Source organism: Aplidium turbinatum, chromosome 2 (assembly GCF_918807975.1).
Source record: "Aplidium turbinatum chromosome 2, kaAplTurb1.1, whole genome shotgun sequence".
In the NCBI taxonomy this organism is placed as follows: domain Eukaryota; kingdom Metazoa; phylum Chordata; class Ascidiacea; order Aplousobranchia; family Polyclinidae; genus Aplidium; species Aplidium turbinatum.
Window position 1 is genome coordinate 51,575,591 of NC_137473.1, and position 19,992 is coordinate 51,595,582.

General features: G+C 37.7%; 2 protein-coding genes across 2 annotated transcripts; one reads left to right on the plus strand and one right to left on the minus strand.

The window, feature by feature from the left end:
• Positions 1-233: 233 nt before the first annotated feature.
• LOC145765249 (geranylgeranyl transferase type-2 subunit beta-like) lies at positions 234-6,198 on the plus strand. Its single transcript, XM_082577041.1, has 8 exons — positions 234-360; positions 808-998; positions 1,417-1,531; positions 2,063-2,156; positions 2,933-3,117; positions 3,394-3,493; positions 4,181-4,356; positions 4,796-6,198. Exons 1-8 carry the CDS (start codon positions 358-360, stop codon positions 4,937-4,939), a joined length of 1,008 nt encoding a protein of 335 aa, XP_082433167.1. The 5' UTR covers positions 234-357; the 3' UTR covers positions 4,940-6,198.
• A 795-nt stretch (positions 6,199-6,993) lies between these two features.
• On the minus strand, positions 6,994-13,753 carry LOC145765248 (rhamnose-binding lectin-like). Its single transcript, XM_082577039.1, has 11 exons — positions 13,672-13,753; positions 13,188-13,276; positions 12,654-12,753; positions 12,209-12,320; positions 11,595-11,776; positions 11,154-11,271; positions 9,972-10,262; positions 8,918-9,099; positions 8,269-8,348; positions 7,744-7,849; positions 6,994-7,446 (listed from the first exon to the last, which is right to left on the minus strand). The coding sequence occupies exons 1-10, from the start codon at positions 13,715-13,717 to the stop codon at positions 7,745-7,747; spliced, it is 1,305 nt and encodes a 434-aa protein (XP_082433165.1). The 5' UTR covers positions 13,718-13,753; the 3' UTR covers positions 6,994-7,446; position 7,744.
• Between the last annotated feature and the right edge of the window lie 6,239 nt (positions 13,754-19,992).

Genomic DNA, 19,992 nt, shown 5'->3' on the forward strand with positions numbered 1-19,992 from the left:
CGCACACATCGAAAGTCGAACCAGCGCAGCTTGATCGTGAAATTACTTTGTTCACGAAGTCACGCGCTAACCAACTGAGCTATCGAGGTTGCAGAGTTTTTGTCCATTGTATCAAACTATTCTGGTAAAGAATGCAATTATGTCGAACTTAGACCGATTTTTACCTGATTGTTTTACAGTACTGTAGCCTACTGAAGATATTCGGTGTTAAACCAGGGCTTTGTCACCAATCCTTTTGCTATTTTAATGAAACTAAATTTGTCTCCGTCTGTTTTTTACTTTCAGGTTTTATCTTAACAATCATGTGAATTACTGTGATTAACATTCAGCAAGAAGATCTTCATCAGAACTCCAGAAATGGTACGGATGTTAAATTTAGTAGACAACGTGTTTTGGCAAGTGGGAGGCACCATAGCGGCATTGCAAGAAAACAGGCAAATAGCGAGCCTTAAGATAGCTTTGAGGCAGTGGGAGATTTAATCTAGTTTGGAATCGGTTCGCTTTGACTTGAACCTGGCAATTTTGCGTACTGTGATTATATTAGGTCCACCCATGACCCACCCGAAAAAGTTGGCCAGGAACCGGTTCAGCAAACTGTTTTACTTTTAGAAAGCGGTTTGCGCAAACCGGCCAAATCTCACCACTGGTAACTCCTGAAATATTTTCCTTTTGTTGCTGAAAATAACCATTTTTTTTTCAATGTAGCCGTGTGCACCTCAAGGCGCGTTACTGGTGTTGGCGCAGCTATCAGAACTATTCATAACTGCTTTAAGTTGACAAGCTCACATCGTTAAAACACTTGTTCAGGGCAGCATTGTGAAAGACGCGACCTTAACAGATGATATGCCTAAAGAGTTGCTATTGGAAAAGCACATTGAATACATCGCCTCGTATGGAACCGATAAAGAAGATTATGAATATTGCATGACGGAATATCTTCGCCTGAGTGGAATTTACTGGGGACTAACCACTATGGATTTGTTGAATAGTTTGGAACGGTATTGTCTCTTGCTTGTTTGCAAACTTTGTCAAAAGTATATTCTACATTTTAGCGACTCATAATATCATGGCTAAAAATGTGCTGGGCATTTTGTTTTGCTGAATTTGTTCTAAACCTAAGTACTTCATTCATTTTCTTAGCAGCTTAATGTCAATTGTAGCATGTGGTTGGGTAGTGGTGAAATTAAAATACCTTAACAACAGGTTCTCTCTCTAGAGACAATCCATGTTTTCCCAATATGTGGATACAGTGGCACGCAGGCTTAGTTAGGCTAGTTACGTTTGAACCTGCTCGCGGTATTCATTAAAATCCCAAAAACAGGTTCACAGACAGTATAAAATATTGCCCGTTTTTTTTTCGTTCTCGTAACCAAAACAAGCAAACATATATCTCACTGACTACACTTTTGTATGCAGCATGAACAAAGATGAAGTTGTTGAATTTGTCGCTTCGTGTCAAACAGAATCCGGTGGGTTTGGCCCTGCGATACGCCACGATGCCAGTATTCTTTACACTCTCAGTGCTGTACAGGTATGTGACAACCAAACGTACATTGCACTTTTAAATTTCGTTTTTCGGCAGAATTTCTTCGTCAATTTAAAGCTTTAGATGCCCAACTCCAGCTAAACAAATCAGATTTTACATTGATTCAACGTCTGCTAGTTCAATGTAAAATCGTGTTTCGTGCTGCCACCAATCAATCGCATTGATTTCTTTTCAGACAGCAAATCAGACGTCTGCAGACGTTGAATCAATACAATAAACGACTGATTTGTTGTCTGGGTTGTTGCTTGTGTATTTGAAAAATGTGTAGCCCTCGAACAACAGTAGCTTCAACTGTGTCGTGTGACTGTATCACAATACTCACGTTGTTGAATGAAGCAACAAACGCTTTACCAGTTTGACACTAACCGGAAGCTTCAGCAGTTGACTTCGGTGACTTTTCTAACGTCAACAGCACCAACTCCCACTACTGCCTCGTGTGAAACTTCGAGCATGAATCTTAGGAAGGGGATTTTTTTATTTCCCACAAGCTTCAGGCTATTTTCTACATGGTTTCAGGTGCTTTGTATTTACGACCGACTGGACGCAATTGACGTGGAGGCCGCTGTGAACTACGTCTCAAGCTTGCAGAACGCAGATGGTTCATTTTCAGGTTGATTTTCATATGCAATGTCTTTCACAGATCCTGTTTACATTGATTCAACTATAGCAATCGTTGAATCAATATCAAATGTCTCATTTTGTAGCTGGGTCTCGAAGTGCTTGTTTGTTATTAAACCACATAAATTATTGTTGTACATCAATCAGATAAGATCGGATCTCGTATTTCGTTGATTTCAAATGACATTGAAAGTCATTAGCAGGATTACTCAAAGATTCCTGCAAGCTCAGAATGTTTTGAGTCGAAAAATCGATTTCTTTACTTGTAATTTGTGTTGCTCACCTTGAGGTTTAACCTTGCTGCCGCTGCTGCTGCTGGTTGCACATCAATTTATTGTTCTGCTGCAGAATGTGCTAATGTTGCATACGAATTTTTTGGGCAGGCCATAGTGGACAATAAAATCCTTCATTTTTACATTGATTCAACGATTGTTATTGTTTAATTATTTAATTTATATCTAAATTAAATGTCTTATCCACATTTATCTAAATTTCATTTTATAGTAATTTTTTCAACTCATGATGACTTCTGTTATGTTTCATGTGAAGAATTTATGTATTAACACTCACTTCTGCAAAGCTTTTTTTTTTCTCTGACTTTTCAAGTTACTGGGCAATGGACATATTAGACAATTTCAGCCGGTTTAAGTTTTTGTCGCCATATTGAGTAACAAGAAAAGATGCTTATTTTGATGGAAAACATGTGAAATTTCACGACTGTCCGCTCATTGGTATTGACTTTATTCTCAAACGCTGTGTTTGTTTTAGGAGATAAATGGGGAGAAGTCGACACTCGGTTTTCGTTTTGTGGAGTTGCCACTCTTGCCTTGCTGGGTCGTTTATGGGAAAATTGCCCGATCAACATTGAAAAATGTCTTCAGTTTGTGTTGTCCTGCATGAATTTCGATGGTGGCTTCGGCTGTCGGCCTGGCTCTGAAACACACTCCGGTCAGGTAAAGACCGTTCTTTAGCTGGCACACATTTTAAGGTCCGAGACAGCAAATGGTCGTTTTTACAGTGATTCAACGTCTGCAGACGTAATTTGTTAAAATATTTAATTTAGATCTAGCCCCTGTCAAACTCTGAAGCGAATTAACAGAGCCATGTGCTTGATTTTAGAACAAACGAAATTTTTATTTGCTGTCAATTTTGTTACTTTTTACCGCGTTTGACTGCAACCGATTAGATTAACTGCTAAGCGCTGATATTTATCTGTTTGCATCATCCAGATATACTGCTGCGTAGGCACTTTGGCCATATTAGGAGAGCTGCACCATATTGATGCCGATCTGCTTGGCTGGTGGTTATGCGAACGACAACTTCCTTCAGGTATCCTTTGCTATTTTGATTTTAACTTCTATTATTTTCACTTTAAGGCAGGGGTTTTCAACCTGTATTGCACCGCGACCACCTCAGAGCAACCAACGTAGCCTTGGTACCCCACCCCGCATAAAAATATTCAACAAAACAACCCTTAGGGGTTACGACCTCCATGTTGAAAACCACTGCTTTAAGGAGATTCAGTAATGATACTACATCCGATCTTCTTGTGTTCGAGGCCGCCGCAGTTCATGTTGTTAAATCCAGGCACAGCAGTCAATTGTGTGTTCATCGAGCGTTGTTAGGTCTACAAGACTACATGTCTATCCTGGGGTCGGTATACAGGACAGAATGTGGCGTGCAGTCTAAAAATCTTAGCCACATGCACAAGACAGTGAGTCGGCGAGGCCCCATCGAAACATGTTGCTATTGAAACGGCTCACCTCAGTTCGCAAGCGATAGAGCTTCACCCATTTCTTCCGAGGTAGCTGCATCCGATAATAATGCTGGTTGTACTTTTTTTAATTATCGTTTATTTTTTTTGCATTTAGTTTCACAACTTCATATGACGTAGGCCTACGTTCATCGCTCACGAATTGCGAGTTTTCCTTATGTAATGGTTTCTCGCTCGAAGCGACTAAAGTTTACAGATTCAGTTTTGAATTCTAACATCGAGCGTTGACGTTTTCTTTCCAGGAGGATTAAATGGGCGACCGGAAAAACTTCCCGACGTCTGTTACTCCTGGTGGGTGCTCTCCTCATTAGCCATCCTTGGGAGGCTGTCGTGGATTGATAAGGAATGCCTTCAAAGATTTATTTTGGCTTCACAAGATTCTGAAACTGGAGGGATAGCAGATAGACCTGGAGACATGGTACGTATCTTTATTGCCCACTACGTAGTACCTTTCTTTTTGTAATATTTTGAACAAGCTTATCCCAGCAATCAAGCAGCTTTGCATTAAACATTTAGACCAGTGGTTTTCGCTTTGTGATCCATAGGCCCTCAAGGGTACGTGGAGCTTTAAAGAGGTCAGTGAATGCATTGAATTTAATATTACTAAAATTCGTGCAGGTAAAAATAGTCTATTTTTACTTAGGATCACTCTTGAAAATTAAAGGGTATGCACTATGCAGACATGGTAATTCTTTGAAAGGTATAGGTTATGATTACATAAAGTTTTGGAACTATTGCTGCAGACAACCAATTCTTTTAATGCGCTCTCTTCTTTTTATTTTTATCCTTTTTTTTTAATTACAGTTTGCTACTAATCTTGGTTTTACGATTAACTTAAAACTTTGGTTGTTGTTCAGGTTGATCCATTCCACACCTTATTTGGAATTGCGGGACTCTCCCTAATGGGTGAAAAAGCTTTAAAAGATATCAACCCGGTCTTCTGTATGCCGCAACATGTCATTGAACGTCTTGGTATAAAAGTACAAACACTCACACTGTAACCGAATATAATTGCGGACATGATGAGTTGCGTTTAGTCTACTCCAGAAGAGCAGTGTGCTTTTGTCACATGCAATTTTAGGTTTTTTTGGGATTGTGGAATATGGCATTGTGTACAGGGCCGGATTTAGCTGACGGGGAGCCCGGGGCACTTTTAGATCGGGGGGCCCCCCTGCAAAAAAAACCACCTCTGCGTCTACAGTAGCATCAATCCAGCACCGCACAGCATTTTGCAGAAACTTCAAAGGCTGGAAGGAAGAAAAAATAACACAAAATCACATTTTTTCCACGTAGGGGGGCCCCTTCAAAAGTCGTGGGCCCAGGGCATCTGCCCCCCCTAAATCCGGGCCTGATTGTGTAGGCTATCCTCGGACTGAGAAAGCTTCTATTCCTGACAATTTTGCATACTTGTAGAATCTTTGACGTAAGTCACTGAGTCACTAACAAGCCGGTCACCGAGATTGACAGAGTGAAGATTTCGATTGTTAAAGCGTTGCTGTCTGTGAATTATTTCATCCACTAAGTGTCAGTGAGTGGAGAGCCTGCTGTTCTTGAAATATGTTACTCAAGCGCACACCCCGGGAGTCGAACCAGCGCCGCTTGATCATGAAACTTCGTTCACGAAGTCGGTCGCTTAACCAAGTAATTTTAACCTTTTTTGAGCGACGGAACATTTTTATGCATTAAAATAATCTTGCTAAACACCAAACAAAATTTTATGATCGTGCAATAAAGTAAACAACAAAACAACAATTATTTACTTATTCAGTTTTTGTTGGTGCGATATTTGGGCCTATTTGGATGATTCTTGTGATTTTGATTTTCGACCGCTGCTCTATGAAATGGAACGCTAATCAAACTAATAGACTTCTTGCGGAACACCTGTTGAGAATAATTGGTTTAACCAACTGAGCTATTCGGGTGGATAGTTTTGCAGTCACTCTCGGCTACGTGTTTAATTGCTATGATAGTAACTTATTGATCTGGTTTATTGCCCTGTATTAATTGAAGACTGTGCGCGACGGTTTCTTTTAGTTTCGTGTGATTAATCTTAGTTTATAGCCTATATCCACGATTTGCACACATTTCTGCTCCGACATTGGCTATCCTCCCCGCTTCTAAGCAAACAAGCGTGAACTACAAACGACCGCTTAATCTGGTTCAAATTCTTCCCAGGCGGAGGCAGCAATCTGGTGTTAATTTGCACCATGTTAAGTGCTTGTTTGTAGAGCCGGGTGACAAAACAGTAGGCTAAACCTGGGGTTCGCGGACCCCTTGGGGGTCCGTGAGAAAGCATTTGGGGGTCCGTGATTACCTTGATGAATTTTGGAAGAAAAAAAAACGAAAAGCGATCTTTTTAATTTCATTTCTCATTAAATTTGCTTAAGTTTCGGCACCTTTGGCACCTTTTTTCTTTGGGTCACCTTAATAAGCAAATACTGCTGACATTTCTTGATCAATTCATTCATTTTCTTATTTGAGCAACTGTTTAGCCTGATATTTGCCGCAGGAGTCATAGCGGCAATGCAATATGACACAGTACAGTAGTTGAGTAGCATAATTATTACAATAGTCAATAGTAGCCTATGTTAATTGAGTTTCAGGCAAAAGTTAGGTAGGGGTCCGCAGAATTAATAATTTGTCTAAAGGGGTCCGTGACAACAAAAAGGTTGGGAACCACTGGGCTAAGGTGTGTCACAACAATGACATAAAAACGTTAATGTTAGCTTGCAGCTATGACGTCGTCGCAATCTAGCTTTCCATGATGGAAAGACAGTCGGCTGCATGGCCAAGTGGTGAGAGCCATTTGACGTTCGAAAGGCCGTCGGTTCGACACCGCTCATGAGCATGTTTCTTTGGCAAGACATGCCGTCGATTGCAGAGTGGTGCCCCTTCTACTGCAGCACTTGAATCCTCTCAGAAAGCTGCTCCAGAGAGAAATGCCTACGGGCCTACTAAATTGAACTGTGATTACGTGGGGTAATGACACGAATTTGATGGTAAAAATGGAAAACTTGAGAAAAAAAATGATAGAACGACAGACCAGCACAACACCTGCTTCCATGTTTGTTTATTAATAAAAGGTCAGAACCCGAAACGCAATTAAGAAAAGCCGTAACAGAAAATGATTTAGTCTCGGACAAAAATATAATTAACTCTCAACATATTGAAAACGCTTTTTCCTAAACATTTTTTCAAGCTATTGTATGAATCGCATGTCACCACTTTTAACAACAATAAATTCTCCGTGTAGAATTTGTTTTTATTTTTCTACAAAATGGCTCCATAATTATCACAACTTAAAAATGCTCATAAAAAGGACATGATTAAATTTAGGTCTTTTGCGTTTCAGACATATTTTCACTAAGTTACTTTTGGCGTTTGTGTATTAAAATCAAAAAAGCGACCTCTGTGCGAAAAATAAAGCTTTTTACATAAATGAAACACGAACGTTAGATGACTGAATGACGCTGTTGACGAATTCGTCGTTGTCGTGGATTCCATCAAACTGTAAAACAACAATATTGAAAGATAACACTGTGCAAGTCATTGAGGTAAAGTTCAGCTATATGTCCTTTTTAGGCTATCCGATGTAGCCCAAGGGGAAATTAAACCTTCACTTTCAAACGTTTGCACGTTAGGTTATAACTTATAGGCAAAGTAGACTTACTTACTTTTCATATTATTTTTTCCAACAGTATTCAAGCCTACACAAACGCATGTTTTTAGTCGCTATCTTGCTTGTGAACAAACCTCGGAAACAAAAGAATAGAAAGTTATTGTTTGATCCCTGAGGGTCTCTTACCTTAAGAACATCCGGGAACATTGTATGGCCAATCGCATACCCCGATGCTTGGGTTGAAAGCTGTCCCGGGGGCGCATGGCATGGTGTGAAGAACTCCGTTAGAGCACTGCACACGAAAAATTATTGTAAACCTTCAAAATTGTTGCATCACGTAGACCTATAACGCGTTGAATGAGCCGATCCGTATTTTTTGGGGAGATAGATAGGCTAGTCTTATGCTTGAGTTAGTGATCGGATTACTCTTATTGTAGAATCTAGGCTTACGCCTGATGGTTGAATATTTGGTAAAAGTGGATGAAAAGGCAAGGAAACCAATCTATGTGTCTACCTTCAAGTAAAACGTGTCATGCAAAAGACACAACCGCATGCTCACGAGCGGTGTCGAACTGACGCCCTTTCGGGTGCGGTACCAGGGCTCTTACCAATCAGCTATGCAGCCAACACCCACGATTGATAAATGCTATTCAAAAGTTTTGTATTCATGCTAAAGTGTAAGGAGAGCAACAGCGTTAAGTCAAAATCTACCTGATAAAAGTGGTCGCAGTCACCAGGCTTTTCAAAAGGATGGCTGCTAATTGGTTTTCCATTCTTGTCCACACATGCACCTGAAAAGTTGACATCGCAAATTAATTAAGCTCATATCGCAGATAGTTGTACGAGCCTCAATAGCTTGTAAGTTATAATATTTTTAAAGTGATGATATTTTTGCTTAGGCCTACATTTTAGCAAATTCATTATTATTAGCCTGTTTGTCGGAAGACGTAGCTAGGCTAAAGTAGCTTTTCTTTTATGAATCGTCAGGGGAAGGGGACAAAAAGGGCTATCGCCCCTCTCTCCCGAAACATTTTAAATAACAAATTTACGCTCTGTTGCATGATCATTTGACGAAGTTTTACTATTGCTTTAGACTTTAGGCTACTACTCTCAGAATGCGCAATTTGAAGATATTTTTTTTTAATTTTTCTAAGGGAGACTCCCCAAACCCTGTGGGTGCTTTGTCTTTGGTGACTTGTTGCCGGGCTCATTCACATGTGCAAAAACACTTACCTGCCCCTCCTCGAAATTTTGTGCTGGCTGCGCCCCTGTGAGCCGCTTATGGGTGCCTCTGAATAAAATCGACAAATCTGACTTTCTTATAAAATCAAGTGATTTATGACACAAATTGAAAACTTACGTCTTTCATTTCGGCAAATGTAGTACATCTCAACGTATTTGTAAGTTCCAACACATGGGTCTCCAAACACAGAGTTGCTCGCTTCAACTGTGCAAGAGCTTTTGCCATTGCAACTGGACTTGATTGTGGAACCAGACTTTGCGGCAGCGCATTCAGTCGTCTTAATGCTGCTGCTGGGGCATCTGGAATAATTAATTGAATAGAATTATTATGGGTGCTTTTCTATAGCGCTGTCGCTTATCAATCCTTACTACACGTTGGTCTCACTCAGCGCTTTACAAAGCTGGCAGTGCCAGCATAGCCGTATAGAGACGCAACTAAGTAGCCTGCGTGTTACTTAAAAACTATTCATTTGTTGAATCCCAAGCAAGAATAGGATACAATATCGCTTTTAAAATGTTGTTAATATTATGCCTGCAACTAACAGGGTGACCACTCAGCTAACAAGGTGATACAATAATGCTTTTAGCGCAAAAGCTCTCTATTTTGCGAAAGATACAGTACAGCGTAGTATAGGTTATAACATTTTATGTAATAAAATGCCACCAAAATTAGAAAGGTTATCCACAGTGGCCTTCTTGTGTCAGCAGGTTTAGTCTGCTATCAGAGCTTTTCTTATTTTTCTTCTCTGAATTATATTCTAATAGTCTCTCGGCCGAAAAACATTTTGTTGATTGGAGAGTTGCAAAACCTAGAGTGAAAACCACACCCTTACGGCTGGCCAAAGGTAATGTCCTCTGTTCTATAGTAAGTCCTCAGTCCTCAGCCTTGTGATGACAGCCATAAAATCGTTGTTTGTTTTATTTTTGTTTGTTTGTCTTATCTAGACTTGCACCCGGTGGTTGAAAAATTAGATTAAGTGAACGGATAGGCAAGGAAGCCAATCTTCGTGTCCACCTTCAGGCATGCCTTTAAGTGTCCTGCCAGTGACAGCTGCATGCTCTTGAGCGGTGTTGAACCGGCACCCTTTCGATTGCTGTCCCAGAGCTTTCACCACTCGGCTATGCAGCCGACATAAATCGTTCAACACAAAGTTTAGTCTTTAGATACTTACGTCGTGCCATCGTCTCGGCCGTAGTAAGCTTTTCCGACCCTGAGAACTTGTCCGCTTGGGCATGTGAAAGTCTGCTTTTTGTTTTCACAGATTGTAGCCTTCTTCCATCCTGTTGGGTTGTGGCAGAGGTACAGCACCTCCACGTACTTGAATGTACCGTAGCATGGGTCGCCAAACACAGAGTTACTGGCCTCAACAGTACAGGTGTTCTTCCCGTTGCAATTCGATCTTATATTTGCCAACGATCCACTGGCAGCGCATGATGTGGTTTTGATTGGTCCATTGGCACATCTAAACAAAAAATGCAATTTAGTTACATCCCGCTACTTCCAAGACCATTAATTCTAAAAATTGAATTTTTAAATCAAGTAAGACCACTTCTTTGCACCATTTTCCATAACTATTCAATTTCTTGCCTAAGAAATGTTGACAAGTAGACTATGTTGATTAATGACAGAAAACGCTAAATTGATTCGTTGCAGAATTTTATATTTTCAGTCTGAGAAAGTCTCTTTGGAAGCTTGATCGTGACAGTTCCGCATAGTTGTAGAGGCTTTGAATCACTGACGCAGGCCTTGTTACCGAGGTCGACAGAGCAAAGTTTTTGACCGTAACTTCTTGATCTTGTTCCTTGTTCACAAGCTTGTTGCTTAAACAACTGAGCTATCAAACTGATCATGTTAAATTCTTTGGACTTTTAAATTAATTTGACGTTTTGTTGCAATTACTAATCTTGAGCTTAGAAATAGGCGTAGGCTTATTTGTGAGAATGTTTAATCGACGTTCGATCGTACGTCATCGTGACGTCATCGTGACATGTATCTAAAGGACACATCAGTATCCTGATAAGACATTGAGCCGCTGGTAAGACAAAATGGATACGAAGGTCAGTTTCATCAATTATTTCCGTCATATCAGAATTCATAACATCAGGTACAAGCCTGGACAAGATTAACAATAGCTGGATACCTTATGAGAATATCATATCATTAATGATTCCTTAAATTTAACCGGTCAGGCGACATTAAAGTCTTCAAATAGATTTTCTTTTATTAAGTAAATACATCTTGCGACGTAATAAACTTTACCCTACATAAAACATTAAACCTCGTATAGAACGTTCACTGTCGCAAAGCACTAAATCACCGCTCATAAATCTGTCGTAATGTTTAATATGCTTACGTTTTTTTGTCGTCCCGCCCATAAGAGCCGCTCTTCACCCAGATTACCTGACCACTGGGGCATTGTAAGGTCTTGCTGTCGTGTTCACAAATAACTTCCTTGTTCCACCGCGAAGGTCCTACGTGGTTGAGACAGTGATTATTTGATGCCGTGGAAACGTGCATAAAACTCTTTCAAATCTTACCGATCAGTTCTAATAGTTCCACCAATCCAGCATAACTTGCACTTTGAAATACTGAGCTTATTTGAAATCAAATATCTACATGTTTTAAGTCAAAACTCAAACGTGCAAATCGTCAAACGTACATGCATTTATATCTTTGGCAAAGTATCCGTATTTAGTTGAAAGTAAAAGTAATGAATATATTTTGATAACTTTTAGAACCATTTTAAAAAAGTGATTATTTGTTATGCTTTTCTATCTTTTTACTAACGACTCACGATTTCTTTGTTTGCAGTAGTATTGCATCTTGATGTATTTGTACGTTCCCACGCAGGGATCGCCAAACACTGCGTTGGTGGGCTCCAAGTTGCAAGAGTTTCTTTGGTTACAAGCTTTCCTCAAAGTTTTTGCTGATCCTGCAGCCGCGCAGTCTGTCGTCTTAATGTTGGAGCTTGGGCACCTGTTGCATAAAGCAAAATGTTAAAATCTGTAAAGTTATACCCTAAAAATATCAAACTGGTAGAATATGTTGCTGTCTTATTTTTTTGTTGCTGTGTTAAATTTAAAAACTAAACTATTTTCTGTAGTTACTGCATGTGTGTGTGAAATTGTCACCATAAGTAACTTGTTTTTAAAAGAATCATGTTAATATGTGAATAAATTGTTGTGCACAGCACCGCCTGAAACAAATCAAATGGATGTCAAATTGTAATAAGTTATTAGTGCCGTTTCTTGAATAGGCTGTTGACATTGTTATGTCATTTGCGTGTCAGCTGCAAAACATTACAAAAGCCCATTGTTGTGTTTGGTTCATGATCAAAGGTAAAGCACAATTTGAAGTAAATTAAACTTTCGTAAATTTCTGAAATACGAAGTTCGAAGTGACACTTACGTTGTTCCGTCATCTCTGCCATAGAAAGCATCCTTGATCAGGATAACAGAGCCAGTGGGGCATTGCGCTACCCCGTTTTTAGCATTTTCACAAGCCACAGTTGTGTAAAGCTCTGCAAAGAAAAAGTTTGTTTAACAAAATTTCAGTTTTGAAACAAATTCTTAATTTGGTTGGATTAGAAAACTAAAACACCAGTATCATGATCTGGAACTGGATTCCAAAAACGACGATAAATACTTTATAAAACTTTGAAAATGTGGTATACTGCAGGCCCATTAAATTTTATTAAAGTTTGTTTTGGAGCAGTCCCTTTTCTCTTGCTCCTACTCGTAAAGTTATGGCAGTTTAAATTATGCAAATGATCGGAAATCTTCATCAAGAAGAATTGCACACGAAAGATTGTCTGTACAAAAACAAATTTTCTTCAAATGTTTAATCTACTTACTGCAATCCGGAACATTTGAGGGCCAGTCACACACAGAAAGGGCAGGGTTGAAAACTGTTCCTGGGGCGCAGGATTGTGTTGTCAAGTAGCCATTAGAACACTGAATGTATAAAACAGGTAAGGTACTTAAAGTATGGAATGACTTTCAACTTTTCTAAGTAAAAAATAAAAAAACATATATATTGAACAACTCAATTCGTGAAATGCAGATTAACTTAGTAAGCAAACAAATGTAAAAAGCAAGTGGGGAAATTAAAGTAATCAATTTACTTAGTTTTTTAAGAACAATAACTTAATGGGATTGTCTAATTATTACTGGGCAGCTAAAACATCGCTTCACTTCAACATTATAAAGTTGTGCGTTATGAAAATCGGACCACGAGAAACCGCTACTGTAGGCTACGCCGGTCTTGGCCCACTTTTCTATGTAGGCTATACCATGAACGTATACGTATAGCCTACTTCTGTAAATGACCAGCCTCAAAGAATGCAAAACGACAACTTTTCAATAAAAAAAACAATGCTATCAATTACCTGGTAAAACGCGTCACAATTGTTTCGAATCTTGAATGGTTTACTTGAAATGGGCTTTCCATAACGGTCTGTGCATTTCTTGTCGAAACCTGAAATGATTTTTTTAAGATATTTATTATTGCTAAGTTATGAGAATCGTTGGTGTTTAATGAATGCCGAGCGCCAGCATGCGGTCTATGTTTTTTTAACCATTTTTATCGCATCAAATAATTGCTTTTTTGTGCTAAAATGACTGTTGCGGCCCTCTTGTAATCCAAATTTGTTATTAGTATCCCTTCACGTTGAATCGTTTGCTGGTCAAACCACCAGCGGCCGTGGAACATGGTTTAAGAACCATCGTGGTAGGTAAATATAAAGATTATCTTGAAAAATCTAAAGCCTTTCAAAAATTTAATTATGCTAATGCTTCATTACTTAAAGGTGGTTATGTGCACTTTTAGTTTTTATCAACTTATGTTTATGTATTAAAATAAACATAACTTACCGAAAGCCAATAGAGGAAAAAGAGCAATTAATAAAAATACTTTCATTTTATGTTTTTTAAAAGAGTTTCCGTATAACTTAAACCTTTCAAAAGCAAGAAATCATTTGGTCAGCGTGGTCAGTAAATTTACTATATCTTCTGTAAAGTGAACCTTTTATACTTCAAATGCGTGGCATTTGTGGACTCCTATCTCGATTAATTGCAAGTAGAACTACAGAACTTGCTTATAAATGATAAAATTAATCAAAATTGAACAGCGCTATAGTTGACCAAAGCATATCCTTCATTTACTGCTTTTTTTTTCAGAAATCATAGCTAACAAAGAAAAAATTTTCCGTCTCCCTAATTTTTGTTAAAAAATTCAAATGGCAACACTTTTATGCTACCTCTCTTTTGCATTCTGAATCTTAGAGCGACCATGTTCGCTTTTATACGCTTTCCCAATTGTTGACAGATAAAAAAGTGACTTTTCAAAGTCGTAAAACAAAAAAATCTTTTATGATTTACGCAAGTTCAAACATAGCCGAAGTTGTCCTGGCGTTTCGTGCACAAAATTTACCTCCTTCGGCAAACAACCTGAACTGAAATGTTTTAAAAGATTTTACAATACATGCTGACAAACAAGCCTTGATCGTGTTAAATGGGCACCATGAGTTATCTCAAAACCTGATTTCTATAATAATTAACCTGGAAATTTACCAGACATTGAACACGAAGATAAAGTGATATTTTCATGACGGGCTGTTTGAAAAAAAATATTTCGAAATTTTAATTTTTTTCGTTTCGAAGCAGAATTCCATGCCTTGCATTCGTTTCGTTGTAAAATCTAAACAAAAACGAAACACACTAATAAGAATGAAAAAGCAACGTAAAACTTAAAGGGCGTTTCGTCATGTTCATTCTAGAATTTATCAATAATTATTAAAACTTGGGTGTATCTAACGCAAGCGTATATTTAAAGTCTTCTTTTTCTTTTTCATGGCATAAAATTCTTTTGTTTTCATTTCGTTTTGTTTTCGTTTGGAATGAAATCTATTGGCGATGAATCTTGTTTCATTTTCATTGTGTAAAACTTTGTTTTGATTAAAAAGTACCTTTTAGAACAGCTTTATCAAACATGCACGTATTTCTCAAAAATTGTCCCTCAGAGAACTTAACTGCACCAGCCCTGATTTCATGCATCACGTAGCTATAGCAAGTTTGGTCATGTGGTTTTATTACAAAGTTTTTATGAGCGATTGTCGCATAAGAAAGGTCAATAGTATTAAGCCTTCTCAGATTAACTGGTCTTCACTTCCATTTAATGATTCCTGAGAGAAAAATCTTCAAAAACATCGTGCGCAAAGAAAACAGGACGATGGGTGACGACCAGTACCGTACTTGTTTGTTATCCATGTCTAATGCAATGTGTCATTGCTATTTCAAATACACCATGACGATATGTAGGTTATCAAAGTCAAGTTATTAAAATAAAAATTCATTTACTCATGTCATAAAGATTTTTTTTGTAGGTTTAATTTATTTATTTGTACGCAAAGTTTTCTCATCACATCTTTGGAACATTACTAATATCAATCCTTTTTTATGAATTTTACCTTGGACAGAAGATAATAATATATTTTTTGGTTTAGGAATACAATGCATTCCCGGTACCGATAAAAATATCCTATCAGAAACCCTTAAATAGATTTCCATTTACAAATAAAGCTATCAAACTGAGATAGAAGTTTTCTTTGTTATCAGAATTTATAAATTAATTACAGTGTTGTCAGCGATCTGCTAGGGATGCGAAACTTCAAAGAAAGTTGATTTCAAAATTATTGGACTTTCAAGTTTCCAAAAAAGGTTTGCTTTCCAGGGCTGTTTTCTTTTTCACTTTTGTCATTCCTGCGAAAGAAATCCCTAATTTTTTCAATGATTGCTTTACACAAAAGTTCACTTTCATTTAAACAATAATCTGCAAACAAATAGTTCACAGTCTTTATATCAGGAGGTTTTACATGACCGGGTGGAGGAGACACAAAGTATGATATTTACAAAGGTTATTTAAAAAAGAAAATTGTCAAAGTTTTCAAAAATCTAATTTCAGTTTGTAAGAGATTGCTTGGCTTTGCACAATTTTTAAAATTTTATGCTCTGTTTTCTTTCAAATAAAAGCAATTTCGTTCTATTGTCAACTCAAAACGAAAACAAACTACGGGATTATCCTGAACTTACTGCAGAAACCAAATTAGCCTATATTAACCAAATGGTAACCAAGCTATGTCTGTGCCGAGGAGTGACAAATTATTGTTACTATTATTTAGGCATGTAATTATTATCATTCCAAAGGAACATATTTTAAATTTGCTACAAATTGTGTTTGGTGTTGTCAAGTCGCCAAAGACACAATGCAGTAGCCTATAGCTTTGCACAGCGCTGATAAATGAACGCATATCTGCGACGGATACAGAAATTTTTGTATGGTATCATTTTAAGGTATTAACAAAGTCAAAAAAGTCATTGTATCGTTTTGAATATCCGGAAGATTGCATAAAATTTTTTCTGTTTCTTTGCTACGTTTTGTCTCTCCCACAAATCATTGGTGATGAGCAAAGGAGGCTAATAACAACAAAAATGGCTCCACTTTTTCAGAAATTGAATGCATCTTTGGATGAAGGGTGTTGAAAATCCAATTTAACTTTTATAAGTTGGGTTTTAATAAAAGCAAACGTTTTCAAACATTACCGATAGACGAATTAAACTTTATTTGAATTTGTTTCTATGAAAAGTCGGAAGATGCTTTTGATACGGTTGACATGTTGTACGCTTTTTGTCTAGTGGTGTTTGACATGTTGAACCTTTCACAGCCTAATAATGTTTGCTGTTACTATGCAGCTTTCCTACTTTCACAAAGTAAAGAAACACTCAAGAGTTCAATATAAGTTCGACTTTCACCATTGTTCAATTTGAACTCAAACGTTCTTTGGATCAGTAGGCTACCCTAAAGTGGAATGTTGCACACACAAAAACAAGACCGTGAAATTTTCATACAACAAATGACAAAATACGTCGATTGAAATACTGCACTAAAAATACTAATAAAATGTTACTGAAAAATATTTTTGCTGCAAAACAAAAGTGAGTTACAAATGCTTAAAACATTTTTTCATGATTAATACTAGGCCAAAATATTTTGCCAAAGTCACTTGCACAGCAGCATCCAACTAATTTTTACTTTTATACATAAAAACACTTAATCACCAAAACATTTATAAATCACATAAAATTTGTTTTTAAAAAGTTAGATGGTGACTCACAAGGTATGCCTATGTCACGTAGCACACTGTGACCTGGTCCACCCACCAAGAAAAGCATATTTGCTTAGTTGAAACTTTGTGGCAACCATATAGCTACGTCCAATAGCGTTAACTCTTAACAAGTTTAATAAAGTTAAGGAGAAAATGCCGAGAACAGCAAAGTTAGTTGACCTTTTGACCCGTTTCGCATACCACCTGAAAATATCTTTACAAACAATTTTTATACGTTTGCATTCTTTATTATTGCTAATGTGATGACTATACAAACAACACAAATATTTTTCAGCAGTGGACTGTAACAAGAAGTGACAGCTATGGACACCGGTGTTTCGCTCAAAGACTGGGCACATCAGCGGTAGCATTGACAGGGGGTCACAAAGATATATTTGGACCCAGGCACGGAATGATTTTAGAGGCCCGTAACCTTTTCAAAGGGGCCGGGACACGAAGAAGCCACCGCGTATTCTTTGAATATGTTGCGTTTTTCTTGATCTCATTTGTACACGACCAAAATTATCCTCTCATCAATATCGGACCACTAATTCATGCCACAAACTATCAAACCGGTGTAGCGGTGGAATGGCGCAACGGATAAGGCGTTGGTTTTCCAATTATGCAAACCTGGTTCGACTCCCGGCTTCAGGTGGTTGTTGAAAAACACCGCTCACCTCTACCCAGGGTGTAATAAATTGGGTGGGCGTAGTTGCTGAAGTAAAGGCGGCCGAGAGAAAGGAACTGGCCACCCTACTCTCCTTTGTGCCAAGGGCTTAGTATAACGAGAACCTTATCTTCTCATTGTAACCCAAAGCTCAGTATCTGAGTATGGGACCTTTACTATCAAACCCTATACCTATACCTACACCAGTCAGTTAAACTTTTATTATACAGTTGTGGAAAGAAAAGAACCAAACCAGCAAGTGCCAATTAAGGGTAAGCAATGTCGAAAGGGGTGTTCTTCCTGGCTGTCAGCACAAGACTGGCTAGAATAGCGAGCAATTTGTAATTCGCTCACCATCGCGGTGTATAGTAGCATGCGTAGAGTAGAAAAAAACAAAGCCATCTCAAATCGTTTGGGGTGATCGTATGAATAAAACAATCTTCTATTAATGTGTTATATGTTTGAACAGTGCCCGGTAAGAATAGGAACAGATCCAGCAAGTATTCCTATTAGGAGGCATTTCAACAAAACACAATAATGTGTAAGTTTATATTAATTCGACTTTGCAAACACACCAGGAATAAAGTTACTTTTTTGCGTTTTAGGGGGGTAATTATCTTAATTACCTTTTTTACCTACACCCGCCCCTGGGTAAGAAACTAATGCCCATCAGAATGATTTTTTATCCACAATTTTAACCTAGCCCATTTCAACAGTAATAAGAAAAGTTATGAACTGTAGTAACGGTTTTGCACACTAAGTCGGTCCAGCAAGCAAAAATGACCCTTTTTACATTGTTTCAATGTCTGCAGACGTTAAATCAATGTGAAATAAAGCAATTTTGCTAAGTGGAACAGTCTGTTGTTATCAAAGATTCGTTAAAACATGTGCTCGTTGGTACTGTCGTTTCCTTTTTATCTCAAAAACATAATAATTTGCATAACGTTGTAACAACTTCATGCACCTTAGACAGCATTAGAGATAAATACGTATTTAAAGCTAAGCAAAATTTCACTTGACAAACGGACCAAAGTTGATGACACTGTCCATTGCAATTTTTGCATTTGGTTACTACACTGCCACCTAGCGACACTTCTCAAACTACACCTAGCGAAAGATTTTACACTTGCGCAGTTTAGCTAAAAAAATCTTATTTCAAAATTAGGCTAAAAACATGTTGATAATATTTAGTTGATTGATTTCTTCTAACAAGTAAACTTAACTTCATGTGGAGTAATAGCCTAAATATGTTTTCATCCAGGTTTAAATTAATGTATACCTTTTGTGTCGAAAGAGCTACACCATATACAACCTACAGGTTTAAAAATGTCTATAATTATTTTGTTGTTCTTTCGGTTGTTTTATTGAACTCGCTCCTGCTGGGTCAATTGGAGGAGACTTTTGCACTTAAAACCATCTTAGCTTTGATCTCACTACGGGATCTTGCGTGGCCAAACTGGGAGGAAGCTGTGATGTTCTTTTTGTACGTTTGCTGCTTTTAAGAAAGTGCAATGTCGGCACGCGTTTTGATCAATGGCGGAGACGGATTAATTTCGTTTTAAGTCCAAAGATCAAACTTTTCAAAGGCTATCCGACACTTGCAAAAGACCTTAAAACAAAAAAAAACAGTGAAACTGCGGTTCGACTCAAAAGAATGCATGGAACAAGATTTAGATCTTCTCACTTTAGGTCTTTTGGAAGTAAGAGTGAATTTTTAGTTTAAGTAAAAAATTGTAACTGGAGCAAGGAAGTGTCTTTTTTGAATGAGTGTACTAGCTGAAGACATAGCATTCCAGAAGTTTCAAAAGCAATTTTTGTCTGAATTGGAATACAGCAATAGATGTGAGTTAAAGTTTTCGTAGCTACTAAACTTTCTTCTGCGTGTTTAAAACGTAGAACTAGTCGAGAAAATTGATCTAAATGTTATTAGTTACTTAGCTAGTTACAAACTAAAGGTTTTTGAAACAACGTTTTATCTAAAAAATAACTTTAAAATTCAGTTTGAGGGAAAAAACGTATGTAGATATACTGAGTAGCCTACATTCATAAGGCAATATGAGATTAGCAAAATGCTTGCGAAAATATAACGGGAACAATAATGCATTTCACTCCAAAGAATTTCAGGTTAATCAACAACAAATGACTTTCTTGTTTGTCTTAAATTATTACTAATAGGCCTAGATTGGGTTTTAGGAAACGAAGTTTTTTTCAGTTGAAACGAGACTAATTTTTTTCATTGAAATCATTCGAAATTAGTTAAACTCCAGATAATGAAATTCATGTCGAAATAAAACAAAATATCTGCTAAACACTTGGGAGCCGGAATAATTGAAAATTTTTATTAGAATTCGTTGTGAAAGCAAG

Coding starts and splice junctions, on each gene's coding strand:
- LOC145765249 (XM_082577041.1), top strand. Junction 999..1,416: donor TTGTTGAATAGTTTGGAACG/GTATTGTCTCTT, acceptor TTTTGTATGCAG/CATGAACAAAGATGAAGTTG. Junction 1,532..2,062: donor ACACTCTCAGTGCTGTACAG/GTATGTGACAAC, acceptor ACATGGTTTCAG/GTGCTTTGTATTTACGACCG.
- LOC145765248 (XM_082577039.1), bottom strand. CDS start 13,717: ATGAAAGTATTTTTATTAATTGCTCTTTTTCCTCTATTGGCTTTCG. Junction 12,754..13,187: donor ATTGTGACGCGTTTTACCAG/GTAATTGATAGC, acceptor TTATACATTCAG/TGTTCTAATGGCTACTTGAC. Junction 7,850..8,268: donor ACTGCGACCACTTTTATCAG/GTAGATTTTGAC, acceptor TTTCGTGTGCAG/TGCTCTAACGGAGTTCTTCA.